Here is a 21,259-nt window from a genome sequence, read left to right as displayed (position 1 = left end):
TACATGTTTTTGATAAACACAACATACCTCCTCAAGGTTGGAGCACTATGGCACTCCTCTAAAAACCTCCCCTGCAGACTGTGGGCCTCTATGGAAGTCATGAGTAATTCTGCCTATGGGATTCGTGGCCAATCCTCCTCATCACTACTATCCTCAAGTCCACATTGCTCCTCTGGGCCTAAAGACACCAATGGGAAGCCATGATAGAATTCAAGCCTGACCTTTATTTACCTTACCTTCCTTCTCTGCTCAAGCCCCTTTATCCATAGTCCAGCGTGGACCAGGAGGAGTTGTGTGGAAAGCTGACCCATCTTAAGAGTGGATTAAAGTTCCTTCTCTATATGGGAAGGACACTTCAGCCTCCCCTAATGCCTTTCCTTAAAACACCACAGTGGAGAGAAGGAGGAGACAGACAGTGCTTTGCTTAGAGACATAGAGTGTATTTTCGGTGACACTCGGCCCCCCATGCACCATTAAATGAAAATGACAGTAGCAATCCTCTTCAAGGGACACAGATGAGAGCCTACAATGACTTTTGATTGTGTTGGGTCTTCTTGAGCAGACCAGCGTTTCTCTCTGAGGTGGGAGGTGAGATCTAGGGTACATTCCCTGGTTGTGTGGCACAAGCCACTCGAGGACAGTGCCGAGGGCAGTGGCGGGGGTGGCCCAGGACTGAGGCAGAATGGAGCTGGTGAGAGCGGGAGCGGTGCCGGAGCTTACTGTCAGGGGAATGGGGACCATCCAAGAAGGCCAGGCCCTCCTTCTTCTCAGTGGGGGAATATTGGGCCTTGGAGTCCCCTCTTGTCCTCTCTGACTTGGTTTGCCCCATGGAACTTTTGGCTGGAGCCAGGCCCTTTTCTGCATTTTCTTTTCTGGTGTTGGCCCCTTTCCCAGCTGTAGAGGACATGGATTCCTCATGCACTTTGCCTTTTGCCTTGGAGTTAAAACAGTGCAGAAAGGATTTCATCTTACTTCTCAAGCCTGATTCTGGAAGGCTGGGCCTCTTGTGAGTATGGACTGGCATCACCTGTCCCTGCAAAACCTGACCTTTCAAAGTTTGGCCCTGCAAAGGCTTACCCTGAACAAGTTGGCCCAGGAAAAGCTGGCCCTGTGATGCCTGGGGCACCACAGGCTGGGCATTCTTAGGAATCCTTGCTGGTTTGAGGAATACATTAAGCTTGGTTTGACTGCTGTGCAGGTCATTCTTCTCAGGTAACTTCACCCCAGGGATTCCTGGAGGTGGCTCTGGAAGCTTAATCTGAGGGTGATGTTGGGTACTGTGTTCACAGGGAGCATCAAGATGAAAGCTATGGCTCCGTCGCCAGGGGCTGTGAGGTGTCCTGTTCAGAAGCATCCCTTTTGGCCTCTGGGCTTCATCAGGGTGGCTTACGTCTCTTGTTGAGGAGTGTGCAAACCCTGCATCCCCTTCTCCATGGTCCCCTGCCAATTTGGGTTTCCCTGGGTCCTCTCTCTTTTCTGCCAGCATGGGGACTTGGGCTGAGTCCTTGCTGTGGCCAGGGCTTTGGGACTCAGGACTCCAGGGCTCCTCCAGGCTGGGGCTGTTCACACTGGCCTCCAACTGAACACAGAGCACCTGGGCCTCTGTCATGTCCCCACTGGGTTGTGATATCTTAGAGGCCCAGTGGGCAGAACTAGGTTGCTTCTGGTTCTGCTGCACCGCCTTTAACTCAAGGGCCAGCTGTTCTTTAAGGTGGAGCCATTCTGGATCTGGGACACGAGGAGTGTCTGGTGGGATGGGGAGATCCTGGAGCAATGTTTCTCCTAGGTTCTCTAGACTCTCTAGAGAATCCTGTGTGGATGTGTTGTCTGAGTTTGCTACTGTTTGTTCTCTGGACAGCCTAGCCTTTATGGGAATTCCCAGTTGTATCTCTAGGATCTTCTTTCTTAGATGGAAATTTAGTTTGGCTAAGATGGGTTTCTTGAGTGTATAGGGCCCAGAGGCCTCTGCCTGGCTTTCTAAATTCACCATCTTGATCATTTCTTCCACCCGCTCTTCAACCTGGAGCTCATCTTCAATGTCTGCACAAGTCTCATTGGCATCTTGAAAGCTTGGCCCAGGACTCAGAGACTGCTCTTCAGATGAGATCATCTGAGTCAGAGGTTCAGTTGGGAATTCACCAGGTCCAGGCACCATTCCTGTGATTACAGCTTGGGTAGAGATTGCCGGTGCCATGGCCCTAGAGAGAGCCACATAATAAAGAGCTGGCAGCCCTGACAAGAAGGCCAGGTACTTGTGCCGCAGTGTTGTCTCCAGTTTCTCAATGGCTCCCTCGGACAGGGCTTGGGGCAGCTTAGGGTGTTCAGGGACAGCATCTGGTGAGGCCTGTTGCTGTTGGTCAAGGGCCATTGGTATCCAGGGCATAGCTTTCTGCTGTAGGGCAGGGTCAGTTGCTGCCTGTAGCTCCAAGGGCTTGTTTTCTGGGATGCAAGTGAAGGGAGCCTCTTGCAGGCCCCCAGGAATTGTGCACTGCCAAGAGCTACATACACGAGCAGGGACCTTGCCCTGCTGAATCTGCCCACATTTGGAGTTGATGTGGCTCTGCAATATTGCCTTGGCCTGGTCAAACAAGTGTGGCATGGGAATAGACACTTGGTCTGTGATGGGTGAGAATGGGTCACCGGCCTCAGTGACCTCTATGGCTGTAGGTTGGGGATCATGCACGGTGGCTAGGGCTGTGCTGCTCCAGGACAGAGTTGACTGATCAGTGGGGGACAGAAGTAACTGGATGGATTCCTGGATCTTTTGGGGCAGGCCCCAGCGATGGTGAATTAACTGACGCTGGAGGTGGAATTCTAGCAGCCTCCGGGCATGCTCCGGGAAGAAGACTAATTCCCTAGTGAAGACTGTGATGGGCTTCACTGGCCAGGAAGTTTTCACTGTCTCAGGAGACTGGGCTTTGCCACATGGCCTATATTGCATGGGGTTCTGGGAGTGCTGAGGTCTCTGGAAAACAGCTGGCAAGCCCCACTGAAGCTGGAGCTGCCTCTGCAGCAGGTGCCACTCCAAGGCATCACACTCGGCCAGGGTCAGAAATGGGACACTTATTTGAGGTTGTTGGTAGTCAGATGGAATGACCCAATTTGGGGAGGATGGGGAAGAGGGTGTGGTTGGCTGGGGTGGAGTTTTAGGTAACAGAGGGAGAATGGAGAGTTCCTTGAAAAGAAAAGGATCCTTCAAGGGATGCTTGGACATGCTCCCATTCATATAGAAACTTTGAGAGCCTAGGAAGGTGTTAACCAATGATTCACTGTGCAGGGAAGGGAGTCCACAGAATAGCTGGCTGTATTTCTGCTGCAGATGGCCCACTGAGTCATGATCCTGGTGCCCAGGAAGTGCATAGAGACCACTTGAGTCTTCAAGGCCTGGAGAGTGCAAGGCCACAGCCATATTGTTTGGGATTTGCTGGTGGTGGTGTCTTTGTTCTGGATCCATAATGGACCATTCAGAAACCCAGAAGGCCTGGGTAGGCTGGCTGGCCATACATGAACCCCAGGTCTGGTAGGAACAGGTCCCAAATTTTTCAATGGGGAACTTAGAATTGTTCTTCTGGATGAAAGAAACTGGTTGGTTGTTTACAGGTTGGTAACACAATGGCGGATTTGGCATAAGCTGCCTCAGGGACTCCTCCACACGTCTGGGTAGCCCCCACCTCTGGAAATGCATCCATTTTTTCACATGTACCTCAAGAAGTCTCAGTACTTCAGGACTGAGGAATGGCAGGTGGGCAGGGAGGACAGTAACCACATGCAAGGCCATAGGGTGTGTCAGGGTAGTGATTTCTTCGTTCAGGGTCTGCAGAGAGACCTGGGAGTTCAAGGGCTGTGGCCCTTGATTTCCACAGTCAAGGGTGGGGCTACTCTGCACCATCTCCTGCTGGTTCACTAGAACCCTGGGCTCCTCAAGTCTTGAACAACATAAAGTCTCTGGGTCCGTGGGCACCTCCTGTATTTGAAATCCCTGCCCCAGCTGGAGATGTTCAGTCCAGCAATCATGGATCTTGACTGTACCAGCTGACGGGACAGTCGACTGTGTTAAGGATTTCTGATCCACTAATTGCAACACTGGGGGGGTTGTAGATCGAAGTGCAAGTGCTTTGGAGTGTAGGGAGTGTTGCTGCAGACTCTGGTCAAAAGACACAGTAGACATAGACACAATCTCCAGGCAAGAGGAATCCTGCAATGGTCCCGATGAAGGGGGAGAGATCAGGGTGTTCTCACCCACCAACAGCTGCTGAATTTCCAGAGCCATGGCATTGCAGGTTTCGCAGCAGGTATCTGCACACAGGACCCGCCTCACACTTCCCTCCTGAGGAAGCCAGCCCTGGCTGGGAGGGAAGATGACAACAGTTACTGATGGAGTGACACCTGCCTCTTTGTTTGTTTGTTTGGCTTGTTTGCTTTTTTAAATAGTCTCCTTACGTAGCATGGAGCCCAGAGCAGGGCTCGAACTCAGAACTCTGAGATAAAGACCCAAGCTGACATCAAGAGTGGAACGCTTAACCGACTGAGCCACCCAGGCACCCCAACACCTGCCTCTTTGAGCGTGGCCTGGAGATTTGGTCCACCCACCCCTAGTCCTGGGAGCCTTGGGGCCTATACTCCCAGGGTGTTTATCCACCCCTCTTTTCCTCCTAGGAAAATGCCATAGTTAAGTTATGTTGGCTGGGCTGGGCTGAGGGTCTGAAGCTTGTTGGGCAAGGTCTCAGACAATCCATGGGAATGCAGGGCCACGAGAGACTAGGAGGTGGGGTACATTCTCTGTTGATCTATGTTGAGAAGCTGAACCAGGAAAAAGGAACAAGGCAGAAGCGGGGAGCCAATGGTTAGCTGATGGGGCATCACCAGGAACATTACCAGGGAGAACGGAGAGTCAGACTCATCTGGGATTAAGAAGGCCATAGTCTGGCATTCATATTCCTAAACTGTGGAAAATGAGGTCTTTGTGGGAACTCCACATTCTGGGGATTATGGAGTGTCCTAGCTCCTATACATAGCATCTCTTGAGAGCCAATCCCATTCCTGGGGCTTTTAAGAGGATGACAGGCTCATTTCTGAGGGCTGTCCCAGGAGTTGGCCTCCCTGAAGACAAAACCATGGAGCTAATATCAGCAGGTTCCAGGGGTCTTCCCTTGAATAGCTGTAACTGTAAAGGGAATATGGCATGGTCATTTATTTGTGCAGGCATTTGCCTATTCTCTTGACTGGATAACTTGTCTGTGGCTGGGTGCAAACTCATGTAGCATCTTCAGTGAATTACATAGTAGTGAAATCCTGAATTTCAGGACCACTGTGAACCTACCCAGAGCAGAACTGGGAGACTCCTCCTACCTGAGACACCTGATCCCCCTCTGCCCTGGCAACCCTCTCAACCAGTCTTCACCATCCACTGTGTCTGACTCCCTCCCAGACATTATCCCTCTTCTCCTCCCTGCCCCAGGCCAAGCAGAGAAATCATCACAGGCCAGGCTGAGAGTTTGGAGACCACAAAGAAGAAGGGATCACCTTTTCATGACAGAGAGCAGCTCCCATGGTTTCTCAGCTTCTTTCTGGCAAAATCTCCTAGCTGAAAAACCAGGACAGTGTTACAAGAAATGAGAGGATGCAGGGATATCCTGTAGGAAGCTGGAGGCCTTGAGTAAGAGGAGGTTGAAAACCCCAAGAGTCAATGCTCTAAGGCATGTCTGTGTACAACTTAACCCATTGCAACATGCTGTCCTGGACCCAATTTCACTTGATCATCACAACCACACTGTGAGTGAGGCAGGATCATGAGACGCCCATTTTCTGGATCATGGACTGAGACATGAAGTGACTTCCACAGGGTGGTAAAACTATTAAAAAAAAAAAAAGGCTTCTGTCCTACTTCCTCATTCTTCATTCCCAGGGGCAGGTGTAAGGCAGAGAATTTCAGGACATTCCTAGGCTCTGATTTCCCACCCAAGAAAGTCTTCTGGGAGAATTTGTCAGCTGGGGCAATAGGAGCCTTCAGTTGTTAGAGCACCTGGCTACTTGTTTCAGGGGTCATAGAGGGACAGGAGTTAGGGGAATATTGTCCATAGTGAGGGGAGTCAGAACAGAGATGGAGATCTTACCTCTTGTTGCTGCATCTCTTATCTTGACTCTTCGGTGACGCTTAAAGACAAAATGTTAAAGTATGAAGCTGGGACACCATTTTTATTTTCATGTTTAAAACATGACAAAGCTAATACACATTTCCTAATCCCTTTCTATGTGTCTATATTTTATTTACTTCCCTAACTTTTCTTTCCATACCCATTTCTTTTCACCTTAAAGTTTCCCTTATCTGCTTGTTTTTTATTTATTTTAAGGCTTTCCCATACTCAATACCTCTCATTTATTTTCCAGGAGAAGTTATGCATGAAGTTTGTGATGAAGCAAGAGAAAAAGTAGAACAGATTAAAGGGTGTGTAGGTGTAATAGCCAAAGATTTTCTGTTAACAAATGCCTATAGAAACCACCAACCAGAAAAATTACACTTATTGGGAGGTAGTCTGAGATCCAGGATGTAGATTCCATTTCATCTAGGTCCCAACCCAAACCAGATTGAAAGGTTCTTTATTTTTCAACTAGTATACACTGTAGGGTGGCCTGGAAAAGAATTATTTCTAGTCTCTGAGAAGTAACATGTAAGAGTTACTGAATGCATGATATAAAAATTAGGGGGGGTGATAAAAGGAGAGACTCTGAGATCTTAAAAGCTTCTTATGTAAAGCATAATTAGTTCAATCATGGTCATAATATTTCCCTACCTGGCAGCAGATCCTTTTAGGTTCCAACCTCAATCCACAGTAACTCCTTGTTACTTGCCAGATAATTAGAAGAATAATGAAGATGAAGCCATAGGTATATAAGGGATACTTGAAATCCCACAGAACAACATTATGGCTCAACATGGTCTAAACCTCATTAGCATGAGGAGACCAACCACTCCTATATCTAGACATTCAGTGTCCTGGTGCCTAATGACTTCCAGTGCTATGCCTTGTCATCTCCGCCTCATAGATGATGGAACCAGGTCACCAGACTGCATCACAAAGCCCTACTGTTTCACGAGGCAGGTGTAGTGTCAAAGACTTTTATCTGTCTTAGGGAAGCTTATATGGTGACTTAATCTGGAAATAGTGTTCAGTTGTCTATAAGGGCTACAGAGCCTGGGACTAAAGGTGTCTACTCATAGGCAGTGTCTTTGCCTCCACTTGATCTTTACTCAGCCCACTCTATATCGGCCTGATGTCTTGGCTCTCTCCTTTATAACTATCTGATGACCTGTCCCCAGAAAACAATGTTTAGGGACATAGGGAACCTTTTTAGGAAGAGTGGCTTGGACAGAGGAATCTCCATTAACTCCCCTACCTGTACTAGAAATATATCTGTGAAGCACTCTGAGCTTAGGGAGGGCGGATTCTGGTTATGGCTTGAGAATGGAGAGCTTTGATTTTACAGGCATTGGGTGATGGGGAATCAGAAGTGTATCAAGGGGACCGTGGCTTAATAGGAGGAAAAGGGCAAGGCGACATCTTTAAAAGACATTGTGGGAAGCAGGGAGGAATACCTCCTGGTCTGTGTGACCTCAAGCTTACAGATAGGTGGAAAGAGATATAAACACTGCCTTCCACGGAGATATAGTAATGAGATTCACTTACTGAGCTCTTAAAAGTTAGTTTTCTAGAGCTGTTTTTACCATGTTATAGAATTCTGTCTGCTCATGGATATGACTACCTCCAGAGAGGGGTTAGTGGCCACTTCTGACTTAAGGTCATAAACTAGTTGGTGATCATGGTTAAATCTACTTATCTACTCTGTATCTATGCTATTTGCCTGCAGGAGGGTTTTTAGTTTTGTTTGTTATTTTTTTAAAACTTGGATTTTTGATAACTTTCTAATTGATTCCTGGGGCCCAAGTCTATTCTCTGCCCATTTATTTATGCATTTATGTTACCTGATTGGTATCTGTGGTTATTGTCATATTTCTCCAACTTTGAACTTCTGAATTTCCTTGAGAATATTACCCTGGTGGACAGCAGTCTCACAGCCAAAAAAATCCTTCTGCTCAAAATCTGTGAAGAGGCTATTTTGGTCCCGTCTCTAGCATCCAGTCCTTCACCCACCTGGCATGGTGAGCCCTCTTCTGCTCATCCCTAATCGGGGCAGTGTCAAGGGTACAAAGACATTTGAGTTGTTTTGTCTTCCAGCTCTCAAGACACTTAAATATCTGGTTACCAAGATAAGACTAATACAGGATCTATAAAGAACTCCTCAAACTCAGCACACACAAAACAGACAATCATATCAAAAAATGGGCAGAAGATATGGACACTTCTCCAATGAAGACATACAAATGGCTATCAGATACATGAAAAAATGTTCATCATCACTAGCCATCAGGGAGATTCAAATTAAAACTACATTGAGATACCACCTTAAACCAGTTAGAATAGCCAAAATTAGCAAGACAGGAAACAACATGTGTTGGAGAGGATGTAGAGAAAGGGGAACCCTCTTCCACTGTTGGTGGGAATGCAAGTTAGTGCAGCCACTTTGGAGAACAGTGTGGAGATTCCTCTAGAAATTAAAAATAGAGCTTCCCTATGACCTTGCAATTGCACTACTGCAGATATTTACAGATGTAGTGAAAAGATACAGATGTAGTGAAAAGAAGGGCCATCTGTACCCCAATGTTTATAGCAGCAATGACCATGGTTGCCAAACTGTGGAAAGAACCAAGATGCCCTTCAACGGACAAATGGACAAGGAAAATGTGGTCCATATACACTATGGAGTATTATGCCTCTATCAGAAAGGATGCATACCCAACTTTTGTAGCAACGTGGACAGGACTGGAAGAGATTATGCTGAGTGAAATAAATCAAACAGAGAGAGTCAATTATCATATGGTTTCACTTATTTGTGGAGCATAACAAATAACATGGAGGACATGGGGAGAAGGAGAGGAGAAGGGAGTTGAGGGAAATTGGAAGGGGAGGTAAACCATGAGAGACTATGGACTCTGCAAAACAACCTGAGGGTCTTGAAGGGGTGGGGGGAGTGGGAGGTTGAGGGAACAAGGTGGTGGGTATTAATGAGGGCACAGATTGCATGGAGCACTGGGTGTGGTGCAAAAACAATGAATACTGTTACACCAAAAAGAAATTTAAAAAAATTTTTTAAAAAGGATAATTCACACAAAGCATGAGGTAATAATCTAGAACAAATAGAATTACATACTCACTTGCAAAGTCCAGGTTATGAATATTCCATTTCAGAGGAGAGAAACCATAGTGAGGATCAAGGTGGTCAAGAGGGCTCCTGGGTAGAGTGACATAGGAATTGGGTCTAAAAGTGCAGGCTGTGGGGGATGGAGCATATTCCAGGTGGAAGAGAAACTTATGATAAATGCAGAACACAGAGCAATGGGCCATGGAGTGAATTTGGCAGTAAGAAATGTAGTCTATCTCTAGCAGAGATGGTGATGGGTAGATTGGAGAGAACTCGTGACAAAATATTGGAGTAGCAGGGATGAGGTCCCTTGATGGAGGGCCAGTGCATTTAATGGATTTTTAAAAATTTAATTTTATTTTTTCAGTGTTCCAAGATTCATTGTTTATGCACCATATCCAGTGCTTCATGCAATACATGCCCATAATACCTCTTCAACATTGGCCACAGCAACTTCTTTCAAGACATGTCTCCAAAGGCAAAGGAAACAAAAGCAAAAATGAACTTTTGGGACTTCATCAAGATCAAAAGCAACTGCACAGCAAAGGAAACAGTCAACAAAAGAAAGAGGCAACCCATGGAATGGGAGAAGATATTCACAAATAATACTACAGACTAAGGGCTGATATCCAAGATCTATAAAGAACTCCTCAAACTCAACATTCAATAAACAGATAATCATGTCAAAAAATGGGCAGAAGACATGAACAGACACTTCTCCAAAGAAGACATACAAATGGCTAACAGACACATGAAAAACTGTTCATCATCATTAGCCATCAGGGAGATTCAAATCAAAATTACATTGAGATACCAACTTTCACCAGTTAGAATGGCCAAAAATAACAAGACCATAAACAACAAGTATTGGGGAGGTTGTGAAGAAAGGGGAACCCTCTTACACTGTTGGTGGGAATGCAGGTTGGTGTAGCCACTTTGGAAAACAGTGTGGAGATTCCTAAAAAATTGAAAATAGAGCTACCCTATGACCCAGCAATTACACTACTGGGTATTCACCCCAAAGATACAAATGTAGTGAAAAGAAGGGCCATATGTACCCCAGTGTTCATAGCAGCAATGAGCACAGTCACCAAACTGTGGAAAGAGCCAAGATGCCCTTCAACAGATGAATGGATAAAAAAAAAAACCAGATGAATGGATAAAGATGTGGTCCATATATACAATGGAATATTACTTCGGCATCAGAAAGGATGAATACCCAGCTTTATATCAACATTGGAGTTTTATATCAATATTGGACTGGAGGAGATTATGCTGAGTGAAATAAGTCAGGCAGAGAAAGTCAATTATCACTGGTTTCATTTACTTGTGGAACATAAGGAGTAACATGGAGGACATTAGGAGAAGGAAAGAAAAGTGAATTGGGGGAAATCAGAGGGGAGATGAACTGTGAGAGACTGTGGACTCTGAGAAACAAACTGAGGGTTTTGGAGGGGATGGGGGTAGGGAAATGGGTGAGCCTGGTGCTGGGTATTAAGGAGGGCATGTATTGCATTGAGCACCGGGTGTGGTGCATAAATAATAAATCTTGGAACAATGAAAAAAATTCCTTAGGGACTTAGCTATCTCTAACTTCCTCCAAACTTGAAAGTGTATAATGGGCCACTCCTCATGATCCCAGGGCAGCTCTTTCTGCCACAGGTCCTGTCCCTGTGCCTTAATAAAACCACTTTTTGCACCAAAATAATAAATAAATAAATAAATAAATAAATATAAATTCTTGTGAGAATACACAGAACCCACAATAGCCAAAACAATTTTGCAAAAGAGTAAAGTTTGAGGATTACTTGATAAATTACTTGAAGACTTATAAAGTGACAGAAATTAGGATGATGTGTTATTAGTATAAATATAGACAAATTGATCAATGGAATAGAATAGAGAATAGGGTGCCTGGGTGGCTCAGGGGGTTAAGCCTCTGCCTTCTGCTCAGGTCATGGTCTCAGGGTCCTGGGATCGAGCGCCACATCAGGGTCTCTGCTCAGTGGGGAGCCTGCTTCTCCCTCTCTCTGCCTGCCTCTCTGCCTACTTGTGATCTCTGTCTGTCAAATAAATAAATAAAATCTTAAAAAAAAAGAATAGAGAATAGAATAGACCCACTCATGTATGGACAGCAAATTTTCAACAAAGGAGAAAGTCTTTTCAACAAATGGTGCTGGAATAACTGGTTATCAATATCCAAGAAAATGAATTTCAGCTCCTACTTCATAATGTATACAAAACCTTATTCAAAATGGATTACAGATCAAATGTAGAGCCTAAAACTATAAAATTTATAGAAAACATAGAAGAAAACTTATGAACATGAGTTAGGCAAAGATTTCTCAGATATAATTCCAAAAGTATGATTCATACAAGACAAAGTGGGTAAACTGTATTTCATCAAAATTTTAAAACTTCTGCCTCTGAAAGACAATGTTAAGAGAATACAAGTCATATAGTGGGAGAAAATGTTTGGATGTCATCTATCTGGAAAAGGACTCATACCCAGAATATATAAAGAACTCCCAAGATTCAACAATATGAAAGAAAACAACACATTTTTTTCTCCAAACAACACAATTTTAAAAGCAGGAAAGGATTTAAACACACACTTCACCAGAGAATTGATGAGGCACAGGAATATTGCATCCCAAGGCCTTTGCTAGACTGTAGTACATACATTGAAAGCCCTGGAACTTTAACAGAGTTGCCCCACTTCCTGTCTGTATTACTATTGCTGCATAACAAATTACTGTAAAATTTAGGCACACCAACACATATTTATTATCTCATGGTGTCTATGGGTCAGGAATCCAGACATAGCTTAGCTGGATCTTCTACCTCATGGTGTCTCATAAGGTCAAAATCAAGGCATCAGCCAGCAGTCTGCAGTCTCATCCAAAGTTTCAACTGGGACTCTGTTTCCAAGCTCACTCCATAGATGTTGGCAGAATTCAGTTCATCAGGCTCTTTTGGACTGAGAGCTTTAGTTCCTTACTAGTTGTTTGCCATAGGCCATCCTCAGTGGGGTGGGCCTTTCCAGTATGACAGCTTAATTCATAAAAGTGTGCACATTAAGAAGGCAAAAGAAAGAGTTTGGCTAGCAAGATATAAGTAATATTTTGTCACCTAGTCATGAAAGATGATACCCCTCAATGTTGCCAACCCTTCTGTTGGCCAGAAGCATGGTACTCAGGAGGGGTTTATATAATGCCATGAATATCAGGAAGCAGGGCTGAACAGGAGCCATTTGAGAGACTGCCTACCCCACTAGCCACAGGAAATCCAGTTCTCTAGGTTAGTTTATTTTTAATTTCTGAAATCCAAGGACATATTTCCTTCTTATTACTTTAACCGTATTATTTCTGATCAATTCTTTGAGCTAATGATAATTCTATGTGAAAGCATGTTTCCTTGCCAATATATTTCTTCCCAGCACCCAGTCTGGTTTCATACTACCTGAGCCACAATGCAGGGGTGTTGGGGGGGCAGTCTGTGTGCCTGCCTTTCTGTGTGCTTTTACTTCTTTCTGGATTGACTGTTCTTTATCCATTGCAGAAACTCTTACTTATCTTTCAAGATTAAGTTTAAGCAGCATCTTCTCAAAAAGTCTTCCACGTATGCACCCTGCTGCTGCCTCTCGGAACAATTTGTTACTTAAACTATAACCCCTGGAGGATTTTACTAGTTACCAAGCACATTTAGATATGGCCTTAAGAAGTACATATACTGGCAGCAGGTCTTTGGGGAGAAGGACGATGTACAGCCGTGAAGCTGGGCAGCTGGGGATACCTGGCTTGCTCAGGGCGGAAGGCCGCCCCTTCACAGAAGCCCGGCAGACGGGAACGCCCGGCCCACCCAGGGTGGAACGAAAACCCGCCTGCTTCCCTTTTCCATTATTGCTCCTTTCTCTTCTCAGAGCGCCTGTTGTTAGTTAGATAAGTCCTTTGAATGTGCTTGTTTTTTTTGTTTTTTTTTTAAGATTTTATTTATTTATTTGACAGGCATAGATTACAAGTAGGCAGAGAGGCAGGCAGAGAGAGAGAGAGGAGGAAGCAGGCTCCCTGCCGAGCAGAAAGCCCGATGCGGGACTCGATCCCAGGACTCTGGGATCATGACCCGAGCTGAAGGCAGAGGCTTTAACCCACTGAGCCACCCAGGCACCCCATGAATGTGCTTGTTTAACTATAAACTCTATCCTGCTCCTTGCTTGTTTGCAAGATGGGATTAACATTTGACCTTCATCAGTCCTTCTGTTGGATATTGTTTGCATCCAATAAAAGTGAGACTGTGGAGTTGCCTGCGGCAGCAGTCCTTTTCGACTGTTGTCCCGGGCTCCCAATCTCTTTGCTGCTGACTTGTTTGTGCCTAATTCTTCTGCCATAGGCGGCTGGAAGCGGCAGCACCCTACACACACATACTCATACTGCATTCTACAGGCTGAGCGAAGTTCCATTTGTTCATTTTACCACATTTATTATGAGGCTGATGTGTGCTTGATACATACAAGGTTGCACTCTGCAAATGTTTGTAGTATCAGCAAATAAGTAAATGGTGACAAACGGTATAATGAGTGCATTAAATAGGACTAAATCTATTACATGGGTCCAGAGCAGAGAACAGGGAGTGCCTCTGCATCATGCTAGAGAGTTCTGCCTGCTAAATACAGTCATACCAGTCATTGATATGGGATATTCCTTAACTATTGTTCTGCTTCTGTGGGAAGCCAGCACTGTAGCTTTTCATGAAGATGCACGCAAGGGCCCCAGAGGCTAAAGATCATGTCATAATTTTGTCTCCATATATATTAGAGCTTTATGGGCTTTCAGTAAATATTAAGCACCAGTAGGATCTCACAGATGCCTCATTCTCTTGAGCTGAGTCCAGGAAGACTCAGTTTCCGTCCTTGGAAACCCCAAAATAACTCAGTTAATTTAGGGTGGCCATATTTTCTGGGTTGGCTGAAGCTAGTGTTGCTGTACTGGATAAACGAGGGGAATGGAAGGACACTGAATCTACAGAGATAGAAACTAAAAATAGCATGCCAAGTCTCTCTGGCTAAGAATAGGCTCCAAAAGCACTGTGGGGAAGTGCTCCATTCCTAAAGCAACAGCCAGTGACTGGAGAACAGGCAAATCCTTAGGACTTGGATTTCCTCAAAGAGCAGGAGTCTCATGGAAGGGTAAAAAGACTTTTCTTTCCCCAATAAATTCACACTTTTAAAATTATGTTCAGTTTGCCAGCATTTTAAAATGTACATTGTAAGTTTTTGTTGCAGTGTTCAACAATTCATTATTAGTTGCATAAAGAGACTTTTTGTTGTTGTTTTGGTTATGTTTAGAGCTTCATCAGTGTTAATAACAGCCAGATGTGCAGTTATGTGTGAGTTCTGGGTGTTGTTACGTGCCTTCTACATTTTTTTTTTTTTTTTTACAAACCCGAGTTCTGTTGGTTTTCCACTTTCTATGTTAGGTATATGGCTTTCCCTGAGGCTCTCACAATACAATCATTCAGGCTCATGCTTCCAGAAGCCAATTATCAACCACTCTGAAAATTTTCACTGTTATGTGCAGATGCTGCTTGTGCTCAATTTCTCCAGTTCAAACCCAGGACACAAGAGATGCATTTTGAAGATCCCTACACATGCCTTTAGGCCAGCTGCCCCCCTGTGGGCCAGGTCACAGTGCCCCAGGACACAGAATAATTGCAGCAAACTTTTGACTTTGGTCTCTCTTTTATCATTGCAGTTATAGAAACTGGCTAAATACCACATTTTTGTAGCTCTCCTCTGTAGTCAGAGAAACCACTTATAGCTACTATATAATTGCCTATTCTCATCCCTGCTAGCCCTGAATTGTTATTCAGGCTCTACCTCTGGGGAAGCAAAGTAGATGTGATGAGCCTTGTAACTGTGTATTTTCTAGAATTGAATTTTGAAGATTTGTCTGTTCAGTCTCTGTGGTCCATTTTGAGGGGAAAAAAGGTACTGATACCATAACCTCACACATTTTCTATCGCCCATTCATTGATACAGCATTCATTCAACAAAGATATAAAAATACATGCTCTCTGGAAGGCAGCAAGAATCATCTAGATTTGTTTACCTCTCTTCTGATCTTAATGAAAAGTTAGGGCTTTCTTTTCCACCTTTTGAGCTCTCTTTGGCTGTTTCCAACGGTCTCCCCTTTCAGAGGTTTCTTTTGGTTTGTTTTTGCCTAACGAAGCCCTCTCACTTTTCAGGAGATCGCTATTATTTACTTTCTCAGTTATTTAGCCTTACAGAGAGAGGTTCCTAAACTGCCTTCCAATTCCCTCTTTCCAGTCTCCTGATGCAAAGCAGCACCCCTCCTCCCACTTTGCACTTACAAATAAGCAAATTCTCTGCAGAGAATAGATATATTTTGTACACACATAAACATACAACCCAAGTTGCCATGTATATCTTAGTACTTTAGAAAGACATCTAGACAGACTTCTTGGCTGCCACAGTACCAAGGAAAGATTCAGGCTGTCATCTGCTTTCATTTCCTCTGGTTCAAACAACTAGATGGTCTTATACCTTTATACATTTTTGTCTCTCTTTTACTCTTCTCCTTCAAAATTGAATTTACTATATAAACTTTAAAATCAGGTTTTTGGGGGGATTTAAAAAAAATTTAAATTCAATTTAATTAACATGTAGTATATTACTAGTTTCAGAGGTAGAATTTAGTAATTCATCAGTTATATATGACACCCAGTACTTGTTCCCTCAGGTGCCCTCCTTGATGCTAGAATCAGTTGTATTGATATCTATAAAATAACTTGCTGGGATTTTGATTGGAATTGCATTGAATCTTTAGATCATCTGGGAAGAACTGATTATCTTGAGAATGTTGAGCCTTCCTTTTCTTTAAAAATGGAATATCTATTTAGTTTTTTTAAAAAAATATTGTTCATTAGAATTTTGTAGTCTTCCTTATATAACTGGTACCTAGGAAGGCAATGGACTTTTGTGTGTGTGTGTGTGTGTATATATATTTTTTTTTCTTTTTTTTTATGATTTTATTTATTTATTTGTCAGGGGATAGAGGGAGAGAGAGTGAGTGAGCACAGGCAGAGAGGCAGGCAGAGGCAGAGGGAGAAGCAGGCTCTCCGCTGAGTAAGGAGCCTGATGTGGGACTCGATCCCAGAACGCCGGGATCATGACCTGAGCCGAAGGTAGCCGCTTAACCAACTGAGCCACCCAGGCGTCCCTGGACTTTTGTATATTATCCTTATATCCTACAACCTTGCTATAATTATTACAGTTTTGTCAGTTCTTTTGGTTTTTCTACATACACATTCATGTCATTTTTGAGCAAAGATAGTTTGATTTCTTCCTTCCCAGTCTGTATACCTTTCATTTCCTTTTTGTGTCTTATTACATTAGCTGGAACTCTCCAGACATTTGTTTTTACCAGAGAACCACTTAGTTCTCTGGAAATTCAAGCTGATTTTGTTAATTTCTCAAATATTTCATGTGCACATGTTGGATATTTGAGAACACTCACTTTTAATCAAGGTGTCTTTTTTATCCATTTAAAATTTTTTTTAAGTTTTACTTTTAAAATTTTAATCCCAGTGTAGTTAACATAATTTACATTGTATATTCATTTCAGGTGTACAGTATAGTGATTCAATAATTCCATATATTACTCAGTGCTTATCAAGATAAGTATACTCTTAATCCCCTTCACCTATTTCATCCATTCCCCCACCCACCTCCCTTCTGGTAACTATTTGTTCTATACACTTAAGATTCTGGTTTTTGGTTTGTCTCTTTTGCTTTTCCTTTGTTCATTTGTTTTGCTTCTTAAATTCCACATATAAATGAAACCAATAGTATTTGTTATTTCTGACTGGTTTATTTCCCTCAGGATTATATTCTCTAAATTCATCCATGTTGTTGCAAATGGCAAGATTTCACTCTTTTTATGGCTGAATAATATTCCATTGTGTATGTATGTGATGTATGTATATATGTATATGTTTATGACATCTTTTTTTAAAAATTTATTTATTTGTCAGAGAGAGAGGGAGAGAGAGCGAGCACAGGCAGACAGAGAGGCAGGCAGAGGCAGAGGGAGAAGCAGGCTCCCTGCTGAGCAAGGAGCCCGATGTGGGACTCGATCCCAGGACGCTGAGATCATGACCTGAGCCGAAGGCAGCTGCTTAACCAACTGAGCCACCCAGGCATCCCTTATGACATCTTTTTTATCCATTCCTCAGTTGATGGACATTTAGGTTGCTTCTGTAATTTGGTTCTTGTAAATAATGCAGCTGTAAATATAGTGGCGCATGTATCCCTTTGAATTAGTTTTTGTATTCTTTGGGTAAATACCCAGTAGTGTGATTTCATAGGATAGATCTATTTTTATCTTTTTTTAAATTTATTTTTTATTTTCAGCATAACAGTATTCATTATTTTTGCACCACACTCAGTGCTCCATGCAATCCGTGCCCTCTATAATACCCACCACCTGGTACCCCGACCTCCCACCCCCCGCCCCTTCAAACCCCTCAGATTGTTTTTCAGAGTCCATAGTCTCTCATGGTTCACCTCCCCTTCCAATTTCCCCCAACTCCCTTCTCCTCTCTAACTCCCCATGTCCTCCATGCTATTTGTTATGCTCCACAAATGAGTGAAATCATATGATAATTGACTCTCTCTGCTTGACTTATTTCACTCACCATAATCTCTTCCAGTCCCATCCATGTTGCTACAAAAGTTGGGTATTCGTCATTTCTGATGGAGGCATAATACTCCATAGTGTATTTTTATCTTTTTGAAGAATCTCCTTGCTGTTTTCTCTAGTGACTGTACCAGTTTACCTTCCCACCAATAGTGCAAGAGGGCTCACTTTCAAAACTCTCATTCTTTGCCAGCACTTGTTTCTTGTGTTTTTTATTTTAGCCATTCTGACAGGTGTGAGGTTATACTTTATTGTGGTTTTTATTAGCATTTCCTCAATGATGAATGATGTTGAACACCTTTTCATGTGTCTGTTGGCCATCTGTGTGTTTTCTTTGGAGAAATGTCTGTTCATGTCTTCTGCCTGTTTTTAAATTGGATTATTATTTTTTGCTGTTAAGTTATATAAATTCACTATATATTTTAAATACTAGCCCTTTATTGAATATGTCATTTGCAAATATCTTCTCTATTCAGTAGAGTGTCTTTTAATTTTGGTTGTTTCCTTTACTGTGAAGAAGCTTTTTATTTTGGTGTAGAACAGTAGTTCATTTTTGCTTTTGTTTTCCTTGCCTCAGGAGGCATATTTAGAAAGATATCAGAGAAATTACTGCCTGTGTTCTCTTGTAGGATTTTTATGGTTTCAGCTCTCATTTTCAGGTCTTTAATCTATTTTGAATTTATTTTTGTATGGGTGCAGTTTTATTATTTTGCATGTAGCTGTCCAATTTGCCCAACACCATCTGATGAAGAGACCAACTTATCTTTTGTTTATAGGTTTGAACCTCTTTTGGGGCACCTGGTGGCTCAGTGGGTTAAAGCCTCTGCCTTCGGCTCAGGCCATGATCCCAGGGTGCTGGGATTGAGCCCCACATCGGGCTCTCTGCTCCATGGGGAGCCTGCTTCCTCCTCTCTCTCTGCCTGCCTCTCTGCCTACTTGCAATCTCCATCTGTCAAATAAATAAATAAAATCTTAAAAAAAAATTTGAACCTCTCTTCCATTAACTATTAAAAACTTTGGCCTCATTCGCTAATCCTAGTTCTCTTGTGAGAACTCACAGTTTACTCTCAAAAATCAAAGCCATATAAATTCAAAATGACTTGGGATCTTGTTTGGATTTTCCTGTTTTCTTTTCAAGGTTCTATTTTATATTTTCTGCCTTTAGAGAGGGAAAAGGGTTATTAAGAAAGGAGCCATCTCAGGTAAAAGGAGCAGAAGTCCTCTTAGAGTCTGTGGTCAGGGTTGGAAAGCATTGGGGTATTTGGGTGTTTTTTCTGGGAGGGAGATGTGGTTTTTTTTAAAATTAGTATTTCTTTTACTGGTAGATGTCCACTTTAGTTCATTAAAATTCCTTCAAAGACAGTCTCCCCAAAGCCACTATAATGACATGATTAACAATTGAGATAACTTAATAGTGATTCTTGTTATCCTTATAGAGAATAACAGTGGTAGCAGGACTACAGTGTATTAAGAGGTGCCTGTGGTTAATTTGCTGATACAATATTAATGAGTAAGTTCACTTAAAGTGTAACTCTCCTAATTGGTTGGCCTTTGTTCAACAACTCTTACTATGTTGTCTGAAAAAGCCTATAAGAGCTTTTTTTTTTTTTAAAGAGTTTATTTATTTATTTGACAGACAGAGATCACAAGCAGGCAGAGAAACAGACAGAGAGAGAGGGAGAAACAGGTTCCCCGCCAAGCAGAGAGCCCTATGCGGGGCTTGATCCCAGGACCCTGGGATCATGACCTGAGTGGAATGCAGAGGATTTAACCCACGGAGCCACCTAGGTGCCCCTGAAAAAGCCTATAAGAATTAAATGGTTACCACTGATTTTCCTCCAAGGAATAATTCTGTTAAAAAAAAAGAGATTTTATTTATTTATTTATTTGTTTGTCAGAGAGAGAGAGAGAGGGAGAGCACAAGCAGGCAGAGTGGCAGGCAGAGGCAGAGAGAGAAGCAGGCTCCCCACTGAGCAAGGAGCCTGATGTGGGACTCGATCCCAGGACTCTGGGATCATGACCTGAGCCAAAGGCAGCGACTTAACCAACTGACACACCCAGGTGTCCCAGTAATAATTCTTGAAATTAAAATTTCAAGTATGTTTGTTCTAGGTCTTTGAACAAGTGTTTCCAGTTTTTAAGATATAAACATTTTATGACTGCTCCCTAAAACTTCTGACATAGCTTTTTGGAGGGGGCTTCCCCAAACTATTTAAAAAGCTGGTACTTTGCGTCTTCCCAAGAACAAAGAAGATACTATAAAGCTCTGCTTCTTTTTGGTTTATATTACCAAAAAAAAGGGGGGGAGAACGTGTTTTAATATTTGTCTTACAAATATAAATATGTATATTCTAATTAATATGCTTTTTCAATCCACTCATTTTCTCCCTCTTCTTGGAGATTCTTATAGACCCTTCCCACCTGCCCAGGATCCATCCAGTTCCACCATTTAAGAATTGTTGCTCTAGACTTTATATTCCTGTTGAGATTGTTTCCACATTAAAAAAAAAAAAGATTTTATTTACTGGAGAGAGAGAGCAAGAGAGTAGGGGCAGGGAGGAGAGGGAGAAGCAGGCTCCCCGCTGAGCAGGGAGCCCAACGTGGGGCTTAATCCCAGGACCCTGGGATCACAACCTGAGCCAAAGGCAGATGCTTAACCAACTGAGCCACCCAGGTGCCCTTATTTCCATATTTAAATCACTAAAAACAGTGCTCCAATAAATATTCTTTTTTTATATATATTCACAGGTCTAAAAGGATCAGCCTTTCATAGAGTACAGGTTTTTTTTCAGTCAAAGATATATTAGTAGCTGTCCAGCTCTGTTAGACCTTCCAACCACACAGACTCTTAAGACAAGCTTGAGAATTCTGTTCTTGCACAGCAGAAGTCAAGGGGAAAGCTTACCTTATACTCTACAATGTTGTCCTTGTCTTTTAGAGGTAACCATCTTTAAATCAAGATAAACATGTGGTTCTGTAATCAAAAATGTAAAATTATCCTAAGGCTGTGTTTCTCAAATTGTAGGTCCAGACTCATTGGGAAGTCACAAAATCATCTGAGAGAGTCACTATCAGGATTGTTTTAATGGAATAGATAAAAAAGGATAGAAAATATCAGGGAATGCAGCCATCAAAAGAAATGAAATCTTGCCATTTGCGACGACATGGATGGAACTAGAGGGTATCATGCTTAGCGAAATAAGTCAATCAGAGAAAGACAACTATCATATGATCTCCCTGATATGAGGAAGTGGAGATGCAACATGGGGGGTTAAGGGGGTAGG

The 21,259-nt window shown here is 42.9% G+C and overlaps 1 protein-coding gene across 1 annotated transcript in view; it reads right to left on the bottom strand.

Annotated features, from left to right (window-relative positions):
* Nucleotides 1-554: 554 nt before the first annotated feature.
* LOC122917502 (protein FAM205A-like) overlaps nucleotides 555-21,259 on the bottom strand; it is a 38,178-nt gene continuing 17,473 nt past the window's right edge. The window contains exon 4 of the mRNA XM_044265460.1: nucleotides 555-4,346. Coding sequence (XP_044121395.1) covers nucleotides 596-4,346 — 3,751 coding nt within the window. The 3' untranslated portion in view covers nucleotides 555-595. The remainder of the gene's footprint in view (nucleotides 4,347-21,259) is intronic.

Source organism: Neovison vison, chromosome 9 (assembly GCF_020171115.1).
Source record: "Neovison vison isolate M4711 chromosome 9, ASM_NN_V1, whole genome shotgun sequence".
Lineage (NCBI taxonomy): Eukaryota > Metazoa > Chordata > Mammalia > Carnivora > Mustelidae > Neogale > Neogale vison.
This window is presented reverse-complemented; position numbering and strand designations above follow the sequence as displayed.